At 37.9% G+C, this 22,349-nt stretch overlaps 1 protein-coding gene across 2 annotated transcripts in view; it reads left to right on the forward strand.

Annotated features, from left to right (window-relative positions):
- The window catches only part of FSTL5 (follistatin like 5), a 561,350-nt gene that overhangs the window by 423,280 nt on the left and 115,721 nt on the right, over positions 1-22,349 (forward strand). For both annotated transcript variants that reach the window (XM_054031073.1, XM_054031074.1), the window contains exon 8: positions 14,519-14,639. In XM_054031073.1, the coding sequence (XP_053887048.1) occupies positions 14,519-14,639 (121 nt within the window). The remainder of the gene's footprint in view (positions 1-14,518; positions 14,640-22,349) is intronic.

The raw sequence follows: 22,349 nt of genomic DNA on the forward strand, positions 1-22,349 counted from the left end.
ATAGTCTCAACCACACCTAGGTAAAAAACTAAAACAAAAAACATACAAAAAACCCCAAAAGGTGATGTAGTTGACTAGTGAAATGGTGAATTGGTGACAGGATGCACCCAGAAGAGATACCAAGTGACATATTATAGTTTTTGGGGATATAGACTCATTGAAATTAAGCAAGCTCACTGAGGGCCATATTCTGCCATCTTTATCTACAATGAATAGTGCTATTACTTCATAAGAAGCCCCCTGGATCCTGTACAACTAGAACATAAAGATCACCTTGCAAGAGTAAAGGTTGACATATTCAGAATGAAGTGTCAGGTCCTCAAGTGATGTAAATCAGTGCAGCTTCATTGATTTGAATAAAGTGATACTGATTTACTTTAGCTGAGGATTCAACCCAACATGTTTTTCTAAACAGTTTCAGTTAAACAGAACTTGATATAAAAGGTTTCAGAAGTGGCTGGTTTCTTAAGTCATGGCTACAGACAGAATGCATTGCTTCTATTGTAATAGGTCGCATGCTCAGGATGAAAATGATGGGAAAGCTTTAGTATGGATTTTCACTCAGGGTTATTTTTTTCCAGAATTCATATGGAACATGCTGTGTTAAATTCATACTAGCTTAACTTATCTTTTATGATTATGAGGATGGAGTAATTATTACAGAGAAATGTTGAAACAGTACATGAGCAGTTGTTAAATCTGTCTAATGGGGAAAATATGTTCAAAGCATACTGGGGGAATGCTAGATAGCTTTGCCTAAATAAATTGAAGTGTATAACAATGTAAAAATAATAATAAAATGAGAGATCAACTGGCAGCACAACCTTCAAAATACTTTTCTTTTCTCATTATTTAAAAAAAAATAAAGAAACTTTTAATTAAATTTTCACTAAATGTTGTGAAACAATGTTCCTATAATAGGAACACTCCAGTGAGTATTACCAGTGAAATCAAAGACACAGCAAGACTGGAAAAAAACAGAAGGGATAGAACTAGCCAAGACAGAAAAAACAACTTTAGTGGAAAAGAAAAGTCCACAAGTAGGTAGAAAGGTGGACTATGTAGATGGTACATTAATTTTTAATTTGTGAAGCTTCATCAGCACACAACACATATTATATAAATATTCATAAGATATCAGAATATGGATAGGATTTTCAAAAAATCCTAAGTGACTTAGCAGCACAAACTCTGTAGACAGTCAATGAGATCTGTGCTCCTAAAAATCTTAGGAACTTGAAAATCCCACCCACTATCTAAAATAAACCATCTCATAAGGAGCCGCACTATCAGAGAACTCAGACATTTTAGTAAAAAGAAGTCATTTTGGGGCATAAAGTGGAGATTTGATTGTCCAAAAAAGTAATGTGTCACACTTGGTGATGTCACAATCCAATAAACACTCCACTAGATGGCCTTCAAGAGTCAGTATTCTAAATTGGGATTCAAATGTCATAACCATGTCTCCCAATATATGCCATCCAACTTCTATTTTCATGTCTCTTTTCATCATTGATTCAGAAGAGATGGGCCTTAGCACCCTTCAGTGAGAAGTGTTGCAAGAAGGAGAGTCCCCTTCTCTGTTAATGTGCAGCGGCTGACTATTCTACTCGCTTCTTCACCTGGTTAGTGATGGTGCTACGAGATCTGTTGGATTTATCATTACTTTCTTAGAGGTGGTTCAGCGATATCTCCATCTCTTCAGTCCTGAGCAACTGACACTTTCCCCCAGCCAGCCAGAGCCAAATACCAGCCCTAACTCTGTCTGCAGCATTTGGAGAGCACAGAGCTGGTGGATATATGCAGCATAAAACAGCAGCAGGCAACAGCTGTTGCCATTTATTTATCTCTTGTGTAAAACTTCAATTCCTATTGTATACTCAGACTTGTGAAGAGGGAGGCAGGCGTTAAGGCCAAATCCTCTGCTGGTATAAACAGACACAGCTCAATCAATTTAAATGGGTTTCACTCATTTAGAGTAACAGAAAGTTTGTCTGCCAGTTCTCAGACTTGCTGAGCCTTCTCAGATCCCATTGATTTCAGCTGGAGTTATATATGTTCAGCAAGTGCTCTTTGAGAGAGAGCAGATAATGTATGATCCCTATGATGTTTATAGGTAGATTTGCTTTCATAGAATCATAGAACTGGGAGGGACCTCAAGAGGTCATCTAATCCAGTCCCCTGCACTAGTGGCAGGACTAATTATCTAGACCAGAGGTTCTCAAACTCTGGTTTGCGGATAGTTCTCTGTAAGGTGTGCATCTGGGCGGCCGCACACAAGAGAACGAAGGGCCACTTACCTAATTAGTGGAGCTATGCAGGCGTGGCTCCACTAATTAGGTGGCTGGGCCCTGGAGAAGATGCACATGTAAGGTGAGGTGGTGGCCTTGGGGAGAATAAGGGGTAGGTTGGAAGGGGCACTGGCGTGAAAAGAGGGGACGCGGGGAATTTGGGACATGCAGTTCTGATGTGCCCAGAGAAAGAGGTGACCTTCCCCAGCTTCAGGCCTGCAGCTGCTGGGAAGAGACCCCCCTCCTTCCCTGTCCCAACTCAGGGGCTGCCGCGGCAGGGGAGAGAGGACACATCCATTGCATTAGAGAGTAAACCTATTGGTATTAAAATATGAGTTGTGTGCTTTCATTTGCAGAACAAAAAAAACCATTAATTATTAAAGGTTTTTGTATATAGCGCTTTTATCCAAAGCTCTTTACAATAGTTAGCTAATGATACAAACAACATTTGGAAAAATTAAGTGGTCTTCCAAGATGCTCAGCAATGTTCAAGTGGTCCGCAAAAAAAAAAAAAAAGTTTGAGAACCACTGATGTAGACCGTTCCTGACAGGTGTTTGTCTAACCTGCACTTTAAAATCTCCAATGATGGAGATTTCACAACCTCCCTAGGCAATTTATTCCAGTGCTTAACCACCTTGACAGTTAGGAAGTTTTTCCTAATGTCCAATCTAAATCTCTTTTGCTGCAATTTAAGCCCATTGCTTCTTGTCCTATCCTCAGAGGTTAAGAAAAACAATTTTTCTTCCTCTTCTTTGTAATAACATTTTACATACTTGAGAACAGTTTATCATGTCCCCTCTCAGTCTTTTCTTTTCCAGACTAAACAAACCCAATGTTTTCAGTCTTCCCTCATAGGTCATGTTTTCTAGCCCTTTAATCATTTTTGCTGCTCTTCTCTGGACTCTCTCCAATTTGTCCGCATCCTTTCTGAAATGTGGTATCCAGAACTGGACACAATACTCCAGTTGAGACCTGAGCAGAGCAGAAGAATTACTTCTTGTGTTTTGCTTACAACACTCCTGCTAATAGAGCCCAGAATTATGTTTGCTTTTTTTTAGCTTGTGGTCCACTATTACCCCAGATCCCTTTCCTCAGTACTCCATCCTAGGCAGTCATTTCCCATTTTGTATATGTGCAACTGATTGTTCCTTCCTAAATGGAGTACTTTGCATTTTTCCTTATTGAATGTCATCCTATTTACTTCAGACTATTTCTCCCATTTGTCTAGATCATTTTGAATTATAATCCTATCCTTCAAAGCACTCGCTACCCCTCCCAGCTGGGTATTGTCCGCAAACTTTATAAATGTACTCTCTATGCCATTGTCTAAATCATTGATGAAAATATTGAACAGAACTGGACCCAGAACTGATCCCTGCAGGACCCCACTCATTATGCCCTTCCAGATGACTCTGAACCACTGATGATTATGCTCTGGGAATGGTTTTCCAACCAGTTTTGCACCCACCTTATAGTAGCTCCCTCTAGGTTGCATTTCCCTGTTTTATTTATGAGAAGGCCATGCGGGACAGTATCAAAAGCTTTACTAAAGTCAAGATTCATCTTGTCTACCACTTCTCCCCCCCAACCCCATCCACAAGGCTTGTTATCCTGTCAAAGAAAGCTATCAGGTTGGTTTGACACAATTTCCTGTAGGTTTAGGCCCAGATTTGTAGAATATTTTAGAAATATTAATTTGTTTTGTGTTTATGCTAGTAATTCATTTTAATCAACTCAAATTTTCTATTTAAAAATAATGTCTGAAACTATATCATGTGAGCCATCTTTTTTTTTTCTGCATGTTTCCTCTTTTCATTATTTTTGCTCCAAAATGTGGAGTTTTAGAAAGCAGGTACACGTGCCAGGTTAATGTTTTGATGTCATTTGTAATCCATGAAATCATATTTTAAGGCCACTGGGAACCATGGTGATTAATTTGATTTTCCTGACACAGGCCACAACAAATACCAGTATAGAAGTGTGCATATGCACATGGAGCCAACCTAACTCATAACAGCTCATTTTGGAGCACTTCAGTTCTGTGTTGCTACTATCTTCAGGACTTCTTATAAGAAAAGTAGTTGCTCTTGGAGAAATCATGGAAGATTAAGAGAACTTAACCCCTCAGGTTGAGAGAGATAAAGAACCAGGCCAAGAGCCCTACTACATATTGTGCCATACCAGCCCTCCAACATGCCATATGTTAGGTCCTCCCTATTTGAAATCCTGTATGTCTGCAGGAGATTGTTTCTGAAACTCTGATGCATGCCACCTCTGCAAAAGTTCTAGAATATTGTATATTGTGTGAGGAGATACTGGAGGACATCTTGTGTGTGTTGCCTGTGGTATCTTTGCAGGGGGAGATTTGGCAGGATGGGATGAGAGGGGGAAAGCCACTGATGGTTTCTTCTTTTTTGTTTGTTTTTAAACTAAGGTGGTGTTTTGTAACTGAGGAAAAGGATCAGAGTTTGTGAGGGCAAATAGGAAATATAGAAACCATAAATACACTTTAAGAAAGTAATATAACAAGAGTTTAATAATATAATGAAATTTATACATAATTTACACACAGATTGGAGTTAAATTGCTTTCTTTATACACACTTCCTCTTTATTGTATAGGGTGGAAGCCAGTTGCTTCTAGAGCCAATCAAGGACCAGGAAGTGTTCACAAACTTCTTCCATCTGCCTAGGGATTAGTACATGAAAACAAACTGAAAATCTAAAGAAGCTAAAACAACCAATTTGAAAACAAATATCGCTTTAGGTTTCTATTGTCAGTAACATAAGTGAAAATTGATTGTAAACATATTTTTTTTAGTTTAATAGCATCCCTTTAATTGATATTCATCACACACATGCTTAAATGCCAAGTCTCTTAGCAGTATACAAGGCCTTTTAAGAATCATGATTTCCAAAATAACAGTTGAATTTCACAATCCTTTTGTGTGATAAAAATAATGAAAGAGATTATAAATTTAATTTTAGAAGTTCTAATAGTTTATATTTCAGAAGTGGTTACCATGCACACTCTATGCTTAATATGGCAATATTTTCAGATTCAAAAACCGGGAAACTTTTGTAACAACTTTTTTTTTCGGGTCACAAAACCTTAAATTCCCTTTAAAAGATACTAGAAAGGTTCCCCCTCTTCCCTGCCCACCCTCATGTGTGCTGAGGTTACTATTACCAGCTTCTGACTCAACAGTGACATCTGTGTTTTTTCAGAGCAAATAATTTTTTTTCCTGGTAACACAGGGAAAATTCTACTTGGTTTAATAATATGCCATGAACATTTATTTTGTACTTACATATTAAAAAAAAACAAAAAAACCCACACCATTTTGACTGATGAGATGAAAAACTGGAATATTTCATGTGTCCCAAAAGAAGTTCCTGGGATATCATATGGAAAAATGGCACAGTCCCGGTAAAATTAAATCACGTGATTGATTTAGCCATAGTATATAAGCAGTAGGAAAGAACAGCCTGTTTTCTACTCCTGTCCCTCTGTTATGGCTCTTTTGAAGATACCCACTGCCTCCATTTAGTTAAACAGCCACTCCTTGATAATATGGAGCAAGCTAGCAAGGAGAAAATAACAGTCAAAGGGGTTTATTACTTCACAGAGCTAAGCAAGAGATAAAGAATATAAGTATCAAACCTCAAAGTTTGTCTGGAGAGATTTTCTGCTGACAAACCAAGTTTTGTCTGCTTGAATAATCCAGCTGAATGCTAAATTCTAAGATGTAGTTTCTTCATAAATATAACATTATCTAACACAAAATAATAATGAAAAGACCTATTAATTGAGTGGCACATTCAGGAAATAAGACAATGTGCACAGTCAAAACTAATCAGTGATCATTACATAAAGCTGTGTCCTTTATTCAGTGCTGTTTGGTTACTTCTAGAATATTATCTTTTACTCATTATGAATTTTAAGTACATGCATACAGAGTATGACAAATTAGGGTAGAATAGCTTGTCATCTCCATGTTTAAAACAGAAGTCACATTTTCCTGGAACAGTGGGGATAGGAGAGGGTCTATGATATCGGTGAACTTCCTGACATTGCTTCAAGTGATTAAAATACACTGAAGGGCAGAGTTAAACTGATCAGCACAATAGGCACATTTTTGAGGAGCTCCAGCTCTGAGTTTAATGTAGGAATTTTCTTTCGTTGGATACAGATACCCTGTGAGTAAAAATCATTCTAAGTTTTACATAAGTTATAGTAGCCAATTATATAGTGGCTTAAGGCAACTACTAACCAGAGAATATAAAATTGCTTAAGCTATGTGTTCTTGCTTAAACTCAAGCAGGTGCTCCGGCTTATTTTGGATGGCAGCATCCTGAGTCATATTACTGTAATGTATGAATTTCACTCCAATGATGTCTCTCTATAATCTGCTTTAGAGCTGGAGACTCCGGTCCAGTGAACTACATAATGCATTGCAGACTTTCACTAGCAACTAGAGCTAATCAAAATGTTTCAATGTTTTTCCTATTAAAACATGTCAGGTTGTTGAAACTGAAATGTTTCACAGAAATGCATTGTTTTCAATGAAAATTTTATTAGGACAATTTCTCAGATACAGTATAGAATTTTGAGTGAGAGACATACCCCACAATAGCCAAGTGATTAGAGCACTTTGGATGTGGAACACCAGGTTCAAGTCCTTGTTCTGCCTGATTCACAGGACGGACTTGAACCTGGGGCACCCATACCTCAGGTCTCCCCCCCCCATAAATTTTTGAACGGTTGTGTTTTCATTCTGCATTGGAATGAAAACAAATTTCAAAATGACAGAATTCCTGTTTTCTGGCCAGCCTTACTAGCAACGTTCAACTGTGAATGTTCACAGAGAACATACTCTATGTAATGAAGAAAGGAGGACCTCTGGTAAGATCTTGCTACAAGGATATGTTGCATATTTAAACACTTCTAATGTTCTTTTCTTTCATTCATGACAAAAACAAAACAAACAAACAAACTACATTTGGCAACAAGGATCAGCTGACTCCAAGTAACTCTGTGCTAAATCTCTGTGCACAAAATCTCTAACCTACCAAAACCAAACACGGAACCGATCGTATTCCAGTGAACCCCGGAAGCATTTCTTACCTCAAAGGATCAGGACTGTGACAGATGAGGAAAAAAAGATTATTGGAAGGCCTATATTTTAGCAGAAAGCAACAAATCCCAGACTAAAAGGGGTGAGAGGTGAGGGGGGAAACTAGACAGACCAGCTATTGAAGTAAAATGCACAACACAGCAAAATATACAAGTAATTACAAAAAAAACCCAACCCAAATCCCATTAACCAGATAAAAGAACAAAGTGAGAGCACAGGGAGCGGATACCTTTTTAAAGCCTGGTTCTACCCTGAAAAAGTACTCTAAAACAGAATTAATTTTTTGTTTGTGTGGCACATTAAATATGCACAATTTACACACACACACAATTTCCCCCCTTAACTACCAGTCCTACAAACTCACCTGGGCTCTGAGAGGCATGCAGAGTCCTTTCCTTCTCATGGATCATCACTAGTACCAAAGATTCTACAGGTCAAATGATATACGCTTATCCATATTTGATAATCCCTTTTTCATCAAACCCCACTGGAGTTCCAGAGGTGTAACTGAGTGAGAGCCTACTTTTTGCCTGTGTGATGATCGTGCATGAGAATCAAAGATGGAGTTTGCTGTGCTATCATTCAGAGGCTAAGAACCAATAATTCAGTTTTCCTCTCCCATCCTGTTTCTGTGGAACTAGAATTCTGAGTTTGAGGTTGGGTTAGGAAGTATGGGGGAGACCTCTGCACCTGAACAGAGGTTTTCTGACCTTGTAGGTAGATGGTTTCTGAGCTTGGGGCAGGTGTCTGTGAAAGCCAGGGGTTTCTGAGCTCTGGGGAGAGATGCAGGGTTTGCTCTGAGCTTTGGGCAGCTGGGTAGAAAATATGTGGGGAGGAATTCTAAGCTGTGGGAAGGGAGATATTTTTACCTGGGAGGAAGCTTCTGAACAGTGGGAGGAAGCCCTGGGGACATGGTTGATGTCTGAACTGGTAGGGGGATGGGTTGGTGTCAGCTTGCTGTATAGGTAGGTGTGGGTGAAGACAGTCAGGAGTGAAAGGAGGATAATAGACTAGAGGGAAGGAAGGAAAGGTCAGTAATAGCAGAAAACAGTCAGTGAAAACTGCACCTCTGACCCTTGCTGGTCTCTTCAAGTGCATCTCCTCTCAGGTATTGAGCCTCAAGCTTCCACCTGTCTCTCAGGATGGAGTCACATGATTCTCTCACTGTCAGACCAGACCTTGGGCTTCAGTGCCCTGTTTATCAGTTGTGATTACCTCCACAGTCCTGACTTGGGTTAAATACTTGCAGTCCTCTTCCCTCCAAGAGCAATGACAGTGGTAACCAGTGACCTGACAATCTTCTTAAAGCAAAGTATTATTTAATTGGAACCAAAGTAGTTCAGAGAAAAAGATGTTTTAAAACAATAAATAGACTATAAATGTCTAGCTTACTGGGTGTCAGTGTATCTTCCACATGGAGATCCTGGTATGTCTGGTGATGCAGCTGCCTTTTTATATTCTCTGCCATGTGGCTTGTACATACTTTGTCCCAAACACATGCTCACAGCACATGGGCATTGAAAAGTATTTGGAATCCCCTGTCCCTAGGCATGTCCCTAAAAGTCCTGCTGACTCATAGGCATAGCCCCTGGCTTCTCTCAATGGGTTTATTGTACAGCTGATTTGCCCTTGTTGGGCCATCAAGCAGTGCTGATGCCTGTCTTTCTGGGGATGTCACCTAGACGCACAGCACAAGTTTGAGATATCAATATACTACACATATTTATAACTCATGATACAGAGATGATATATACATATAAATAAGCTCACCATATTTAGCAAATCATAACTTTTCCGGTGATACCTTGCATGGCATATCTGGTATCAGTAATATTATAAATAGTCACCCATATGCCATACAGCTTGAACCAGTTTCCTAAATTCCTGGAAATCAACAAGCAGCCAATGCAGATTACTGAGTACTAGAGTCATGTACTCATAGCAAGATATATAAAGTGACAAGTGGGACACTGTCTTCCACTTTCAGTTTTCAAGTAGAAGTAAATTATAGCCCTATATATAATATCAAACAATAATCTAATCTTCAAATACAAAGGCACAAATGACAATGTGCGTCACATCCAAGAGTAATAATTGCATGTCATGACTAGATGCAGTTTAGAAAAAAGTCATCCTGGTCACTGGACGCACAGCTCTTGCTACACAAACAAAACCCTAAGATTGAACTAAAAATGTTAAAACCTCTCGTAATTACTGTAATAGATGCTTCTGAAAATGGGCAATTTGGACTGTCATTGTACTCTATATACAATGACTAACAGCAATAATAGCACCTAGCTCTTCATTACATAATTGTCTCTCTTTGATCAGCTCTTATACTAGTCAATAATTGCCTTTGATTGATTGATTGATGTACTAGAACTTGCTTTTGTTCTGGTATCATCTGCTTTTGATTTCTCTCTGGGGTGGCATACAGTATATTTTAAGTGCATTTTTTATGGCACTCTAATGTCCTGTCATCTGAACTGGATTTTTAAGAGAACAATCATGGTATCAGCATTTACCTGTCATTAATGAGAATGAAGATTTAGTCTCCTCCGTGATTAAACAAAATAGCTGGTTTGATATTTGCCTCCCATAGACAGCTCTAAACTTGTCTTTGCAGCATCTTGCAGGAACTCTTGCTAAGCTATTCTCCTCCACGTCTCTTAAAATATCCCCTTTCCCCTCACACACAATGCCAAATATCCATTAAAGAAGATGGACTAGAGATTCTCTCCAACACTGAAATACACTCAGCACAGGGGGGAGATGGAGATTCATCAAGTTACTGCTTCCTGATTCTCAAGGGTCTTAGCCCAATCCTGATGTAAGTGGGCCATATGCCAACTGAGTATTGAAAGAGTGGAATGGAGGTATGCCCTGCCAAGCATATTCTTCCGATGACAAGAAGTGGGGACAATTGATATTGGAGTCACCCTAACTGGTTTTATGAGAATTACCCAGCACCATTAGACAGTTGCAGCCCAAATATGTCCACTTTGCACCCATTTAAGTGGTGCACAAGTGGAGCTGAGAATCTGGCCCAATAAGTCTTCCTAGTTTGAAAATTAATGTTTACAAATTTATTGCTTTTGTGACAATATCCTTGACCCCAATGAGGCATACAAGTTCATTTATCAGTGGCTGCTTTGTGTTTAGCACAGTTCTCGTCAATCAGAGGCCTATTTGATACTTGGTTTTCTATATATGTACATTCAAACCTTTCAACTCTTGATTGCTTTAGGAAAGATTGCTGTAGTCCCACTGACCTATATTGTCTTCTGTTGTTGCAGGTTTCTAGGCTTTGAAAGTCTTTGTTGTATTTGGGAAAATGGAAGGAATACAATTTTTTCAAAATTTTCTGTACTCTAATTTAATTTCCATTGTATTTCTTGGTGCTGAATGACATTTCCGAAGCTATCTTGGAGAATAATACAAATACAAAACAACCACATATGCTACTAGGTAACAAGCAGTTAGGCATTTTAATATGTAAAATTTTAGTTCAAATTAACTTATTGTGTTTTATGAAAATATGCTCCCTCTCTTTCTCTAAATACACAAAAAAGGAACATAATCACTTTATCAGTGCAGCACAAAAACATACACTGCATTAGCAAAATTAAAAAGAAAGGTCAAGAAATATTTTTGCCAAAATAAATCATGTTAATTAATAGAACAATACAGACCTAGCCAGCTTTTTATTCAGTGCCTTAACATCCATGGGACATATGAAGAACATAGAGAGGAATATGCCTTTTATATTAAAGTTATCAATCTTTGAAGACATGAAACATAACAAGGAAAACTTGAATATGTTTCAATAGCTACATTGCTATAAATCTGCCAAATAACACTGGTCTACAATTTTTGAGAAGTCATCTGCTTCAGAGATAAAATGTGCTATTTATTATGTATTTGATGTGCTGAATTCAAATATGACAATTAAAACAACTGATTGGCTACTGTTTCTCAGATATTTAAGTTTTTACATTTTATGTCTATGTATATTGTGTAGATAATAGAGTTTTAATCATAAATTGTAAACCTAGGTCTTTTCATGTGTTTATGGTTGCTTTACATGATAATATTTCACCTGTCCTGTTTATGTAACACATTAAAAATCAGCAAAAGGGTTATATAAATAAAATTTATTATGAAACAAAAGGCAAAAAACTATTATATACTCTCGACACTTCTTGGTTTGTCTCTTGTATTCATTAAATGGAACATCTCTTGTCACTGTCCAGCAATAGTCTGCAAGCATTGATGGGCTCCATTTGCCCTGATAGCGTTTCTCCATTGTTGCAATGTCCTGGTGAAATCGCTCGCTGTTCTCGTCGCTCTGATTCCAAGAAAATTTATTGCCACTAACTGGAAGGCTTTCCAGGCCATCTTTTCCTTGCCACACAGTGCATGCTCAAATGCATCATCTCGAAGAAGTTCATGAATCTGAGGACCAACAAAGACACCTGCCTTTATCTTAGCTTCATTTAACCTTGGAAATTTTCCACGGAGGTACTTGAAAGCTGCTTGTGTTTTGTCAATGGCCTTGACAAAGTTCTTCATCATACCCAGCTTGATGTGTAAGGGTGGTAACAAAAACTTCCTTGATTCAACAAGTGGTGGATGCTGAGCACTTTTCCTCCCAGGCTCCAATGACTGTCAGAGTGGCCAATCTTTCTTGATGTAGTGGGAATCTCTTGCATGACTATCCCATTCGCAGAGAAAACAGCAGTACTTTGTGTATCCAGTCTGCAGACCAAGCAAGAGAGCAACAACCTTCAAATCGCCACAAAGCTGCCACTGATGTTGGTCATAGTTTATGCACCTCAAAAGTTGTTTCATGTTGCCATAGGTTTCCTTCATATAGACTGCATGACCAACTGGACTTGATGGCAAAACATTGTCATTATGCAGTAAAACAGCTTTAAGACTCGTCTTTGATGAATCAATGAACAGTCTCTACTCATCTGGATTGTGAACGATGTCGAGGGCTGCCATCACACCATCGATGTTGTTGCCGGCTACAAGATCACCTTCCATGAAGAAGAATGGGACAAGATCCTTTTGATGGTCACGGTACATGGAAACCCTTACATCACCTGCCAGGAGATTCCACTGCTGTAGTCTGGAGCCCAACAGCTCTGCCTTACTCTTGGATAGTTCCAAATCCCTGACAAGGTCATTCAGTTCACCTTGTGTTATGAGGTGTGGCTCAGAGGAGGAGGATGGGAGAAAATGTGGGTCCTGTGACATTGATGGTTCAGGACCAGAAGTTTCATCCTCTTCCTCTTCCTCGTCTGACTCAAGTGAGAATGATTCTGGTGCATCAGGAACCGGCAATCCTCCTCCGTGGGGTACTGGGCGTATACCTGATGGAATGTTTGGATAATGCACTGTCCAATTTTTCTTCTTTGACACACCTTTCCCAACTGGAGGCACCATGCAGAAGTAACAATTGCTGGTATGATCTGTTGGCTCTCTCCAAATCATTGGCACTGCAAAAGGCATAAATTTCCTTTTCCTGTTCAACCACTGGCGAAGATTTGTTGCACAAGTGTTGCAGCATATGTGTGGGGCCCACCTCTTGTCCTGATCTCCAATTTTGCAGCCAAAATAAAGGTGATAGGCTTTCTTAACCATAGTGGTTATACTGAGCTTTTGTGATGCAAAAGTCACTTCGCCACAAACATAGCAGAAGTTATCTGCACTGTTCACACAAGTACGAGGCATCTCTGCTCACTTTGGCTAAACAAAAATGTGTCCCTTTGCAAAAATCAAACACTGACAAATAAGAGAGCATGACACTGTATGATTTCTAGAGCTGATATAGGGCAAGTTGTTCAGCAGAGTGATGTAAGCTTCGTTATGATTGCATCATCCATGACTTCTAGGGATAACATGATGCAATTCATATTATATATGACGCAATACCAGCTTCAGATTGCATCATTCATTGTTTTGCCTAAAAAGCAAGTACTGTCCAAACCCATTCATAGATTTATTCCTAGATCCAGTCAAAGATGTATTTTAGTCATTTCTGGTTTAAATTGAGATCACTTCCCTTTATAACTCAGTTATCCTCCGCCATTCCCAAGTCAAGGGTCGTATATACTGACCCAATAGCATATCTTCAAAACTAGAGCCAATCAACAATTTTAAGCATGATTTTTGTTCTCAGTGACCCAGAATTAGTAAAGTTTGACTACATTTATTTCAGAAGCATTTTGGCTGTAGAGCAGTGTAATTGTCGTAACTGATAACCTCTTTTTGTAAATTTGAGGTTATATCTTGTTACTAAAACTAATGTTTTAAACTTGATACTTTTATTCCAAAGATTTCACATCACTTTATAATGAAAAGTAAATATTGTCATCACCATTTTGCAGATGGGGAAACTAAGGAATAGAAAAGTAGTGACTTGTATACGGTGAGACCTCGGCAGTAGGGAACCAAACCTAGGGTTTCTGATTTCCAACCTGTGTCCTAATCCTGTGGAACCTGTCCACTAATTAAAGTGGAACTAGAAGATATAATTTAACAGTGAGAGCAAACTTCATGAAAAATAACCTTTTTTTCTGTATAATAGCTCATGTCCAAGGGTAAATATAATCTTATTCCTGCAACATGTTGTTTAGTTTGTTACTTTAAAACATTACATACATTGGACAGTGATTGATGTTTTTTTCCCCATGTGAACAGGTAGAGGCAATATTAACCTCTCCCCCATAACCACCATAATTAAATGTAAAAAATTAGATGCAATAAAAAGTATACTAACTCTAATTTTGAGGTTTAATGAGTTACAAAAAGAAAAGTGGTATTTCCTTTTACTTAAGATGAACTGCAGGGCAGGGAAGGCACACACAAAGGCAAAGCTATAGATAAAATATTAACAGCAAAGTCTGCTCTTATGTATACCACCAATGCCTATCTGGAGTTACTCAATTTTCTTCAGCATATTCTGGTTTGAAATGTAGATGTTTGATAGTTGCATCAGCTCAGTTGCCAAGGTGAAGAACACAATTATTGTAGTGCTGCTGAAGTAATTATGATCACCTTGTTTTTAATCTTTCCCTGTAGGATTTTGGAGATGATGGGTCCTTGTACATTACTAAGGTTACCACAACTCACATGGGAAATTACAGCTGCTATGCCGATGGCTATGATAATCTCCATCAGACTCATATCGTCCAAGTAAATGGTAAGGAAGAATGTTCTAATTGCCAGTCATAGGGCAGACTCTGGATATTATTTGGTATATTGTTTTTTTCAGTTATTTAACTTTATATTACAGCTGAATACAATAGTAGATATAGCAGGCAATATGTTTTCGTCAATAGCTTTCCTTCTGTGTATAAGATTGCAGGAAAACAAAATATAATCACATTATTTAGTGATCCTACATAAATAATACTTATTAAAAAGAATAATACAAAACCAAACATTTTTCTCTTAATGTTGTTAATGCACATTATTACCATGCTATTTGTACAATAGGTATTTATAAAAAAAAGTAATTTTAAATAGCAACATAAACATTATACTGTACAATCTGTGAAAAATGTGTTTGCAGCTCTATTTCTCTGCAAAAATATTAAGTATAATACAAATTGCAAAAAAAAAACACATTTGTTTTTAAAATTAAAAGCCTTAAGTGTTGAGCTTCAATTAATCTCCATGAGAATCATTGGCTTCTCTATTTTTTTAGAGATCAAAGCATCTGTTTAGGTGCCTAATTGTGGTTTTTGAAGTCCAAATTTAGGCTTCTGGTTTTGAAAATCTAGTCCAAAATGTTCAAAGCCTTTGTCAGCATATAAAGCCTCATTCCTGTATTCCTTACTCAGGGAGAACTTCAACTGGAATCAGTAATAGTATCCTTAACATCTGCCCTTCCTTTGGCTTGCAAGACACTGTCCTCTTCTCATTCTCCTCCCACCTCTCAGGTTGTTCTTTCAAGTTATTTTTGAGTGGTCAACCTCCACCTCTGTTAGACTGTTGTCTGAGTATACTGCAAGAAGGACAAAAGACTTTTTATGGGTTTTAATCAGGCCACAACTTTATTATATATATGTCTGGGACTACCTGACAGATAAAGTGTACAGTGCAGGCAAATCCATGCTTATTTAAATCAATTCTCCGGGGCTTTCACCAGCCCGCCTTTGTTTCCATCTAGGTCCCCCAGCCGATCCATGGCTTGGACCTTACCATCCACCAGCCTCGTAAGAGGGTTTAGGAGGGCTATGAGAATGGAGGGGGTTGGCTCCCTGCTGTACCAATCATAGGAGTCCCCGAACCCCCTTCCCTGTTCTGTTCCTTTATCGGGGACCTCCTTTTAAATCCTTTAGCAGGCCATTTATCTGGTCACTGGCTGGGCTCCCTATAGAGTACCTGCACTGAACTTCCACCCAATATTACAAAATAAGTCGCGACATATGGCCTACCACCTTTTCTATTCACCAGAAAAGGTTCATCCTCACACCTGCTGTGAGGAAGGCGAAAAAACCACACTCCACCGAAGCCAATTCTGGTGGTGCGGAAAAATTCCTTCCCAGTCCCCCTTTAAAAGGGGTGACTAGCATAGTGCCCACAACAGGTCCTAAACCAGCCTGCCATTCGCGTCCACTAGGGGAGGGAGGGTGGGTGTTGGCTTCCTCACTGCTTGGACATAGAGACTTGCCCCACCCAGGTTTCGTACCTTTATGCACATTCCTGGGGGGGGGTCATTCCCCCTCCCTCCCCCCAAGCAGAGCTGCCTTCTTTGGTAAGCCCAGACAAATTCTGCCCCCCTTTAGTTGTGGTGCAGTCATTCATAGGGATACTCATGGGGCTCAGTCCATGCCTCCCTCTCCCTTTCTGTTTTATCATTTCTTTGAAAGACTTTTTTGTCTGTGCTCATGGCTTCAATTTCCATGTTTATGATGATATTTACCTTTCCACTACCAATTTTAATATTCTTCATCTAATCCGATATTTTTGGTCAGGATTAAAGATTTTAAGGTCTCTTGCTCTGTAATCTGGCCCTAGATGTCTGGCCAGCAGCCAAAAACTCCTTATCTTTCTTCTGAAGTCTACTCCATTCTCCCAGTTTTTGTTACTGTTGGTACCACTACTGTTCTCCTTGTTAGCTAGACCCAAATTCTTGTCAACTTTGACTCTCCCTGTCCGTCTGTTCAGATCCATTAAACATGTGTCCACTCCCTGACACTACTTCTTTCAACTCTACAATATGTCCTTTCCTCTCTGTCCAGACATCTGTGCTTCTCATCCATGCTCTCATTATTTCCTCCCTTGATAACTAAAATCTTCTCACTGCCCTCCCTGATATCCACATTTTTGTTCATCCATAAAAAATACACCATTTCCTTGCCCTTCAATGTGACTACATCCACCACCTCCACCTTTGTATTCCCCTGGTAACTCTGCTTTCTCCATCACTTCAAATTCAAGATTCTTGTTATTGTCCTAACTTAGTTTCTTCATGATTATTCACTCTCACATTGTCTTCCCATTCCCTCTGTTCCTTCAATGCTGTCAGCCTTGAATGCCTATTTGTCCATATCTTTCACAAGTGTCTCTGTATTTTCTTCCATGCAGCCTGTTGCAGGTTGAATGCCCTTCCTGAAGTAATGCATAAAAGCACTAACCTTCCTCCTTCAAATCTCTCCTCAAGCTTTGATGCCAACAAGAAGCCAGCCAATTAACTCTGGCTAAACTGAGGAGGAAATAGAGACAGCTGATATTTATTTAAAGATAAACATAAAACCTGAAATTTGAACATATAGCAAGGCTATATAACTACATGGACATATTAGTATTACCCTTATCGTCATCCTTTTCCCCCACCACTTCTTATGTCTTGTTTCAGATTCAGCTATAAGCTTAGTGGGGCAGGGGCCATGTCTTCTATGTGTTTGCATAGTGCTTAGCAGAATAGGGACCCTATCCTGATGAGGGGCTTTTTTGGGTGTTACTATAGCACAATTAATAGTGTTATGCAGTTCTTAATGTATGGCATTTGGATCCAATTTAGCACTCCTTACTCAGGCAAAACTTCTGTTGAAGTATGTGCAAGCTTTGCCTGAGTAAGCAATGCTAAATTCTTCCTAAAAATTATACATCAATGGCCTGATTGTCAAAGTACTGAGCGCCTGCTTTGTTGCTGCTGCTCTGGTTGTTTATTATTTATATTATATTGCTGTGGTGCCTAGAAGCCCTAGTCCCATTGTGCCAGGCACTATACATGAATATAACAAAGAGATGGTCCTTGTCCTGAGGAACTAAAAAAAGAGACAACCGATGGATACAACAGATAGGCAGAGAGTGCACAAGGAAACAATGAGAAGTAACTTCTTCAACACCTTTGACTTTAGTATGATTTGTTGGTGCTCAACATTTCTGATAATCAGGCCATAAGAAATGCAGGATACTAGAGATGGAAACCATTTCATGCTTTTCTTGGCTATCTTCAGAAAAGCACTTTTCTTTCAGAATGGGTGCTTACACAATAAAACATCTACAGCTGAAATACTGATTTTTGTACACATTCTTGCAGTTGCAGGATATGTCCATCAGCATATTACTGTTACTGTTTGTTAGTCATTCGGAGCATATTGTAAACGTACATGGTGCTGAAGGCAATAGCTGCCTGTGCTACTACATGTCACTATCAGATTATTTAAAGCTACCCAAACAAATTGACTAGTCCATATTTTCTCTGCCCTGACAGCTGCTGCTCTAAGAATCAGTACTGGAGAGACCCCTTCTCTCATAAGTTTGGATACTGTTTTTCTTTAGCCTGTCAGATCTAGGATCAGGTTAAAATAATTCCTGATGGGCATTTAATGCCTAGGTTGGTGTATCATCTTATTATATACGTGAACTGTACCACTATGTATTTAATGTAATAGCAAGAGTATTGTATATTTGAAGACACTGTTACACAATTATTTTGTTTCTGTTGTAGCATTATCAAATGAAAGTGCATGCTGATTAAACCATTAGAATTTGTATGTTGTAGTTAAATAGGATGAAAAACATTAAGTTGAATGCTCTGGTCAAATGAACAGCACTTCCATAGATTACATCTGTACATCTAAACTATAATGTTCCTAGAGAGAGACAAGATAGTCAGTACTGATAGGCTAGGATAATGACTAATTAATATAATGACACTTGTCTAACAGAAGTGTCAAAAGATTAATGAGATAGTGAGGCTTAGTTGATCTTAACATCTAGCATGAGGGTACTTTGAAGACACTTTTAAGCACTTTTGCAACACACAGGTATGTTAATCCATATTTTCTCAGAAGTGTTTTCTATATATTTTGCATTCACCAGTTTGCCCAAACCTTAAACATTTAAAAAAAAATATTTTACACTTTGGCATATTTCTGAATTGGCATATTAAGTGTTAAAAACAAAATCAGTGAAGCCCTTATTTAAAAATACAATAATCACTGCATAAAAAGTTGCATTTTATGGACAGAATACATTCTTTACTTTTTTAAGTAAAGAATGTTTTGAGTGAAAATTAATTATTTTAAGCCTTTTCTCATACATATGGTAAATAGACAACTCATCACAAAACAATGCTGGTGCAGGAATAATTATTTTACTAATTAATTCTTTGCACTTATATAACACTTTACATTGTCAAAGTGTTACAGAATCATTAGATAATCCTAATAAGAGAGAATTTAAATTCTTGCTGTTGAGCATAGGATTGATCCCTTTCATCAAAATGTTTCCATGGGTCCACACTCAGTTTTCTCTCGTGAAATCAAGCTAAATTATGTTGCCAGCATACAGTAGGTAGATCTGTCACTACATGTTATGGGCCCAATATTGTAGTTATTCGCTGTGTAATTGACAGTGCATGACTGGGGACCTGTATTAAATGAACATATGTCATATTTGGAATTCCTTAAAACTCCACATGTAAAATGTAATTGTTAAAGAATTCTTCCTCATGACATGGATTATTTCTAACCTGAGGACTAAGATACAAGACTAACTAAACCTATTCAACAAAAATGTCTAAAGATTTGGCTCCACACTAAATGAATTATTCATCATGGGAACGTTTTTGGCTGGTCATTGAAGTCCTGCTTGATAGTGGAAAGCTCATGTAGCTGAGTCTTTCTAATGCAATAGATCATTCCCCACAATTTTGAATATGTCAAAAACTGAAATGGGATATTCTTAATTCCTTTATGAAATATCTATTTTTTAAAACTTAATTTTTGTCAACAAAATTTCTCCTAAAATTTTTGTGATTTGATGCTGATGAAATTGAGGGATTAATGGGCCATAAAATTTTGAACAGATTATTTAGATGTTGGAGTATTTTTGCATGTTTTTAAGATCTGACATGTTTCTATGTTGGAAACGTTAATGGTATGGGAGGATTTTTTCTTTGTTTGTTTTTGTTTTGGTGGCAAGAGATAATATGAAAATCATGAATAGAGGAAGCCTGTGCTAAGACAATGATGGGGGGGGGGGGAATTGATTTTAATGATTTAGACAAAGAGGCATTGGCTAGTTCACTAGCCCATAACATATTTATAAAATCAGCCCCATAATTTTTCATTGAAGGCTTGTTTTAGTCACAAAAGAACACAGTGGAAATAGAACACCACAAATGCAGTGGTGAGTTACCAGTATTTTAAAGACATTTGTATTTGTTCCATTGAGCCTATTTCTAACCCTTTTTACAGCAGCTGTATGACTAAACTGTAGAAGACCAGTGGCAGAATTCTTTAAAACAATAGAAAATTATGGCAGCAGCAAAAAGCTTTTTTTAAAAAAATCTAACTTTTTGATTGGTTTACTTGTGAGTGACCATACGATTCACCTCCAATTCATTCTTGTTTTCTCCTGGAATAAAACACTTGCAGTCAGTCAGCTATTCATCCTAAATATCCCCACCCACTGCTCTCAAAGTACCTACATCATGCAATTTTCCTACTCGAATCACAACAGTTCAGTTAGTTCTGAAGATAACAGATCACACTTGATGCTAGAGGAAAAAAAGAATAGATTGTATCATAGAAGAGTTACTTTACTTCTTTGCTCTGGGATGCTATGGTTTTTTCTAACTGAATGTATTTATTAAGGACCAGAGAGGAAAATAAATCAATCTTTTTGTTGTTGTTCTTTGGGATTATGTTAGTGTGATATGATTAGAACAATTTACAGTAACCTGAGGTTTCAAATGATGACTCTACTACAGCTGACACATGCAAGCTCTCAAAAGTGCCCTGGGAAAAGCATAATGTAGATATTTTAGAAGTAATTGCATTTGGGTTTTCTTTTTCTCATTACCTGAACATTTACTGTGTCATCTGAGTATATGATGTTGTTCTTATGGATCTATTCTCTCTATGCACATGGATGTTAATCTTACTGATTCTACTGGGAGTTATGTGCACAATATCTAGATGAGACCAGATCCTTATTTACAGCTCAGTTGTTCTCACATGTAAATGTAATGACCATAAATATAATTGCATGGCTTTTCCAAAGGATAAATTCCAGGACTTGACACATTTTGTGATAAAAAAAAGTCAAGGATTTCATCTGTTAATTCAGGCATATTTTTTTAAAAAAGCTGGAATAGAAACAGTTTGAATTCCATTGTGTATTTTACAGAAAAGCTAAATAAGTAATAACATAACATGATATCTTTATCTCTGCTCGTTACTATTGATTTTTTTCCCCAAAAGACCCACTGACTTCTATGGAGCTTCCATGCAGAATGGTTGCATGTGTTCTCCTCATGCCACATTTGGGTTCTGGACTAAACACTCTTCAGTGAGGTCTACAAAGGAACAATCAGTGAGCTAGATCCTTAGATTTACACCAGCTGAGGAACTGGCCTGTTGTACTCAAGTACCTTTTAACTTGAACAGCATTTTGCATCCAAGTCACATATTTCTCTTTAATTGTAAAAGAAAAGATGATCCTTTAGAGCATTAGTAGTTTCCAGTTCATTATGGAATTATTACTATTTTTTACTAAATGGATTTCATCTCATTTGTAGTGTTTATTTTTCTCTGGGGAATAAGGATCCACAACTCTTGCCTGAGGCATCATTCCTAGAAAAATCATATTACTGTAAGATTTATTAACTAGATATAGATTTCTTCTGTATCACATTCAAATCAAGTAATTGCATGTACTTTGATGGTCTTAGTTGCAAAGAGTGTAGGTCAGAACCTTCTTTGATTCATTTAATTTGGCAGGGCTCTGATGAGGGGACCTAGGAACCCTATCCTCACCATTTCTGTCCATTATAAAACTTTTGGTTCAAGTATTCAAGCATTTGCATTTAAAATAGATCATTAATGAGTCTTTTAGCATGCAGGCTTAAAATTTTCTTTCCACAAGCATTCTTGCAAGTAGAACTCAATTGTACAAAAGTTCAGATGGAGAACACAAAGGGGGCACAACAACAGCTGTTCCAAATTAGTTATTAAATGTGAGCAAATATTCTTAGGGTGAAGCACATTTCTTAGGGTGTATCACAACCAGGCTCTGGAAAAAATAGTATGAGGTTGTATCATTAAAGAATGTATTATAATGCATAGAAACCGGGGACATAATATAGTTTGTATTAATAGACTTAGTTCTGGCATTTCTTAACCTTTGAGTGCTTTAAAAAGAAAGCAGGCAGAACATATTATACTACAACTGCAATTATAATGCTTCCCTGCCACATATCATCAGCAGAGCATGAGCTCTGGAGTCTCAGCACTGCAACACACAGATCACATGGGCTAAATGACTAAACAGCAGTTATGACATAATAGCAGATATGCATTGTGGACAACTCACTAGAGGAAGATGCATAATTAATTGAAATAGTATGTTATATATACACTAGTAATCCCATTTTACAGACAACATAGCC

This window comes from Malaclemys terrapin, chromosome 5, assembly GCF_027887155.1.
Source record: "Malaclemys terrapin pileata isolate rMalTer1 chromosome 5, rMalTer1.hap1, whole genome shotgun sequence".
In the NCBI taxonomy this organism is placed as follows: Eukaryota; Metazoa; Chordata; order Testudines; family Emydidae; genus Malaclemys; species Malaclemys terrapin.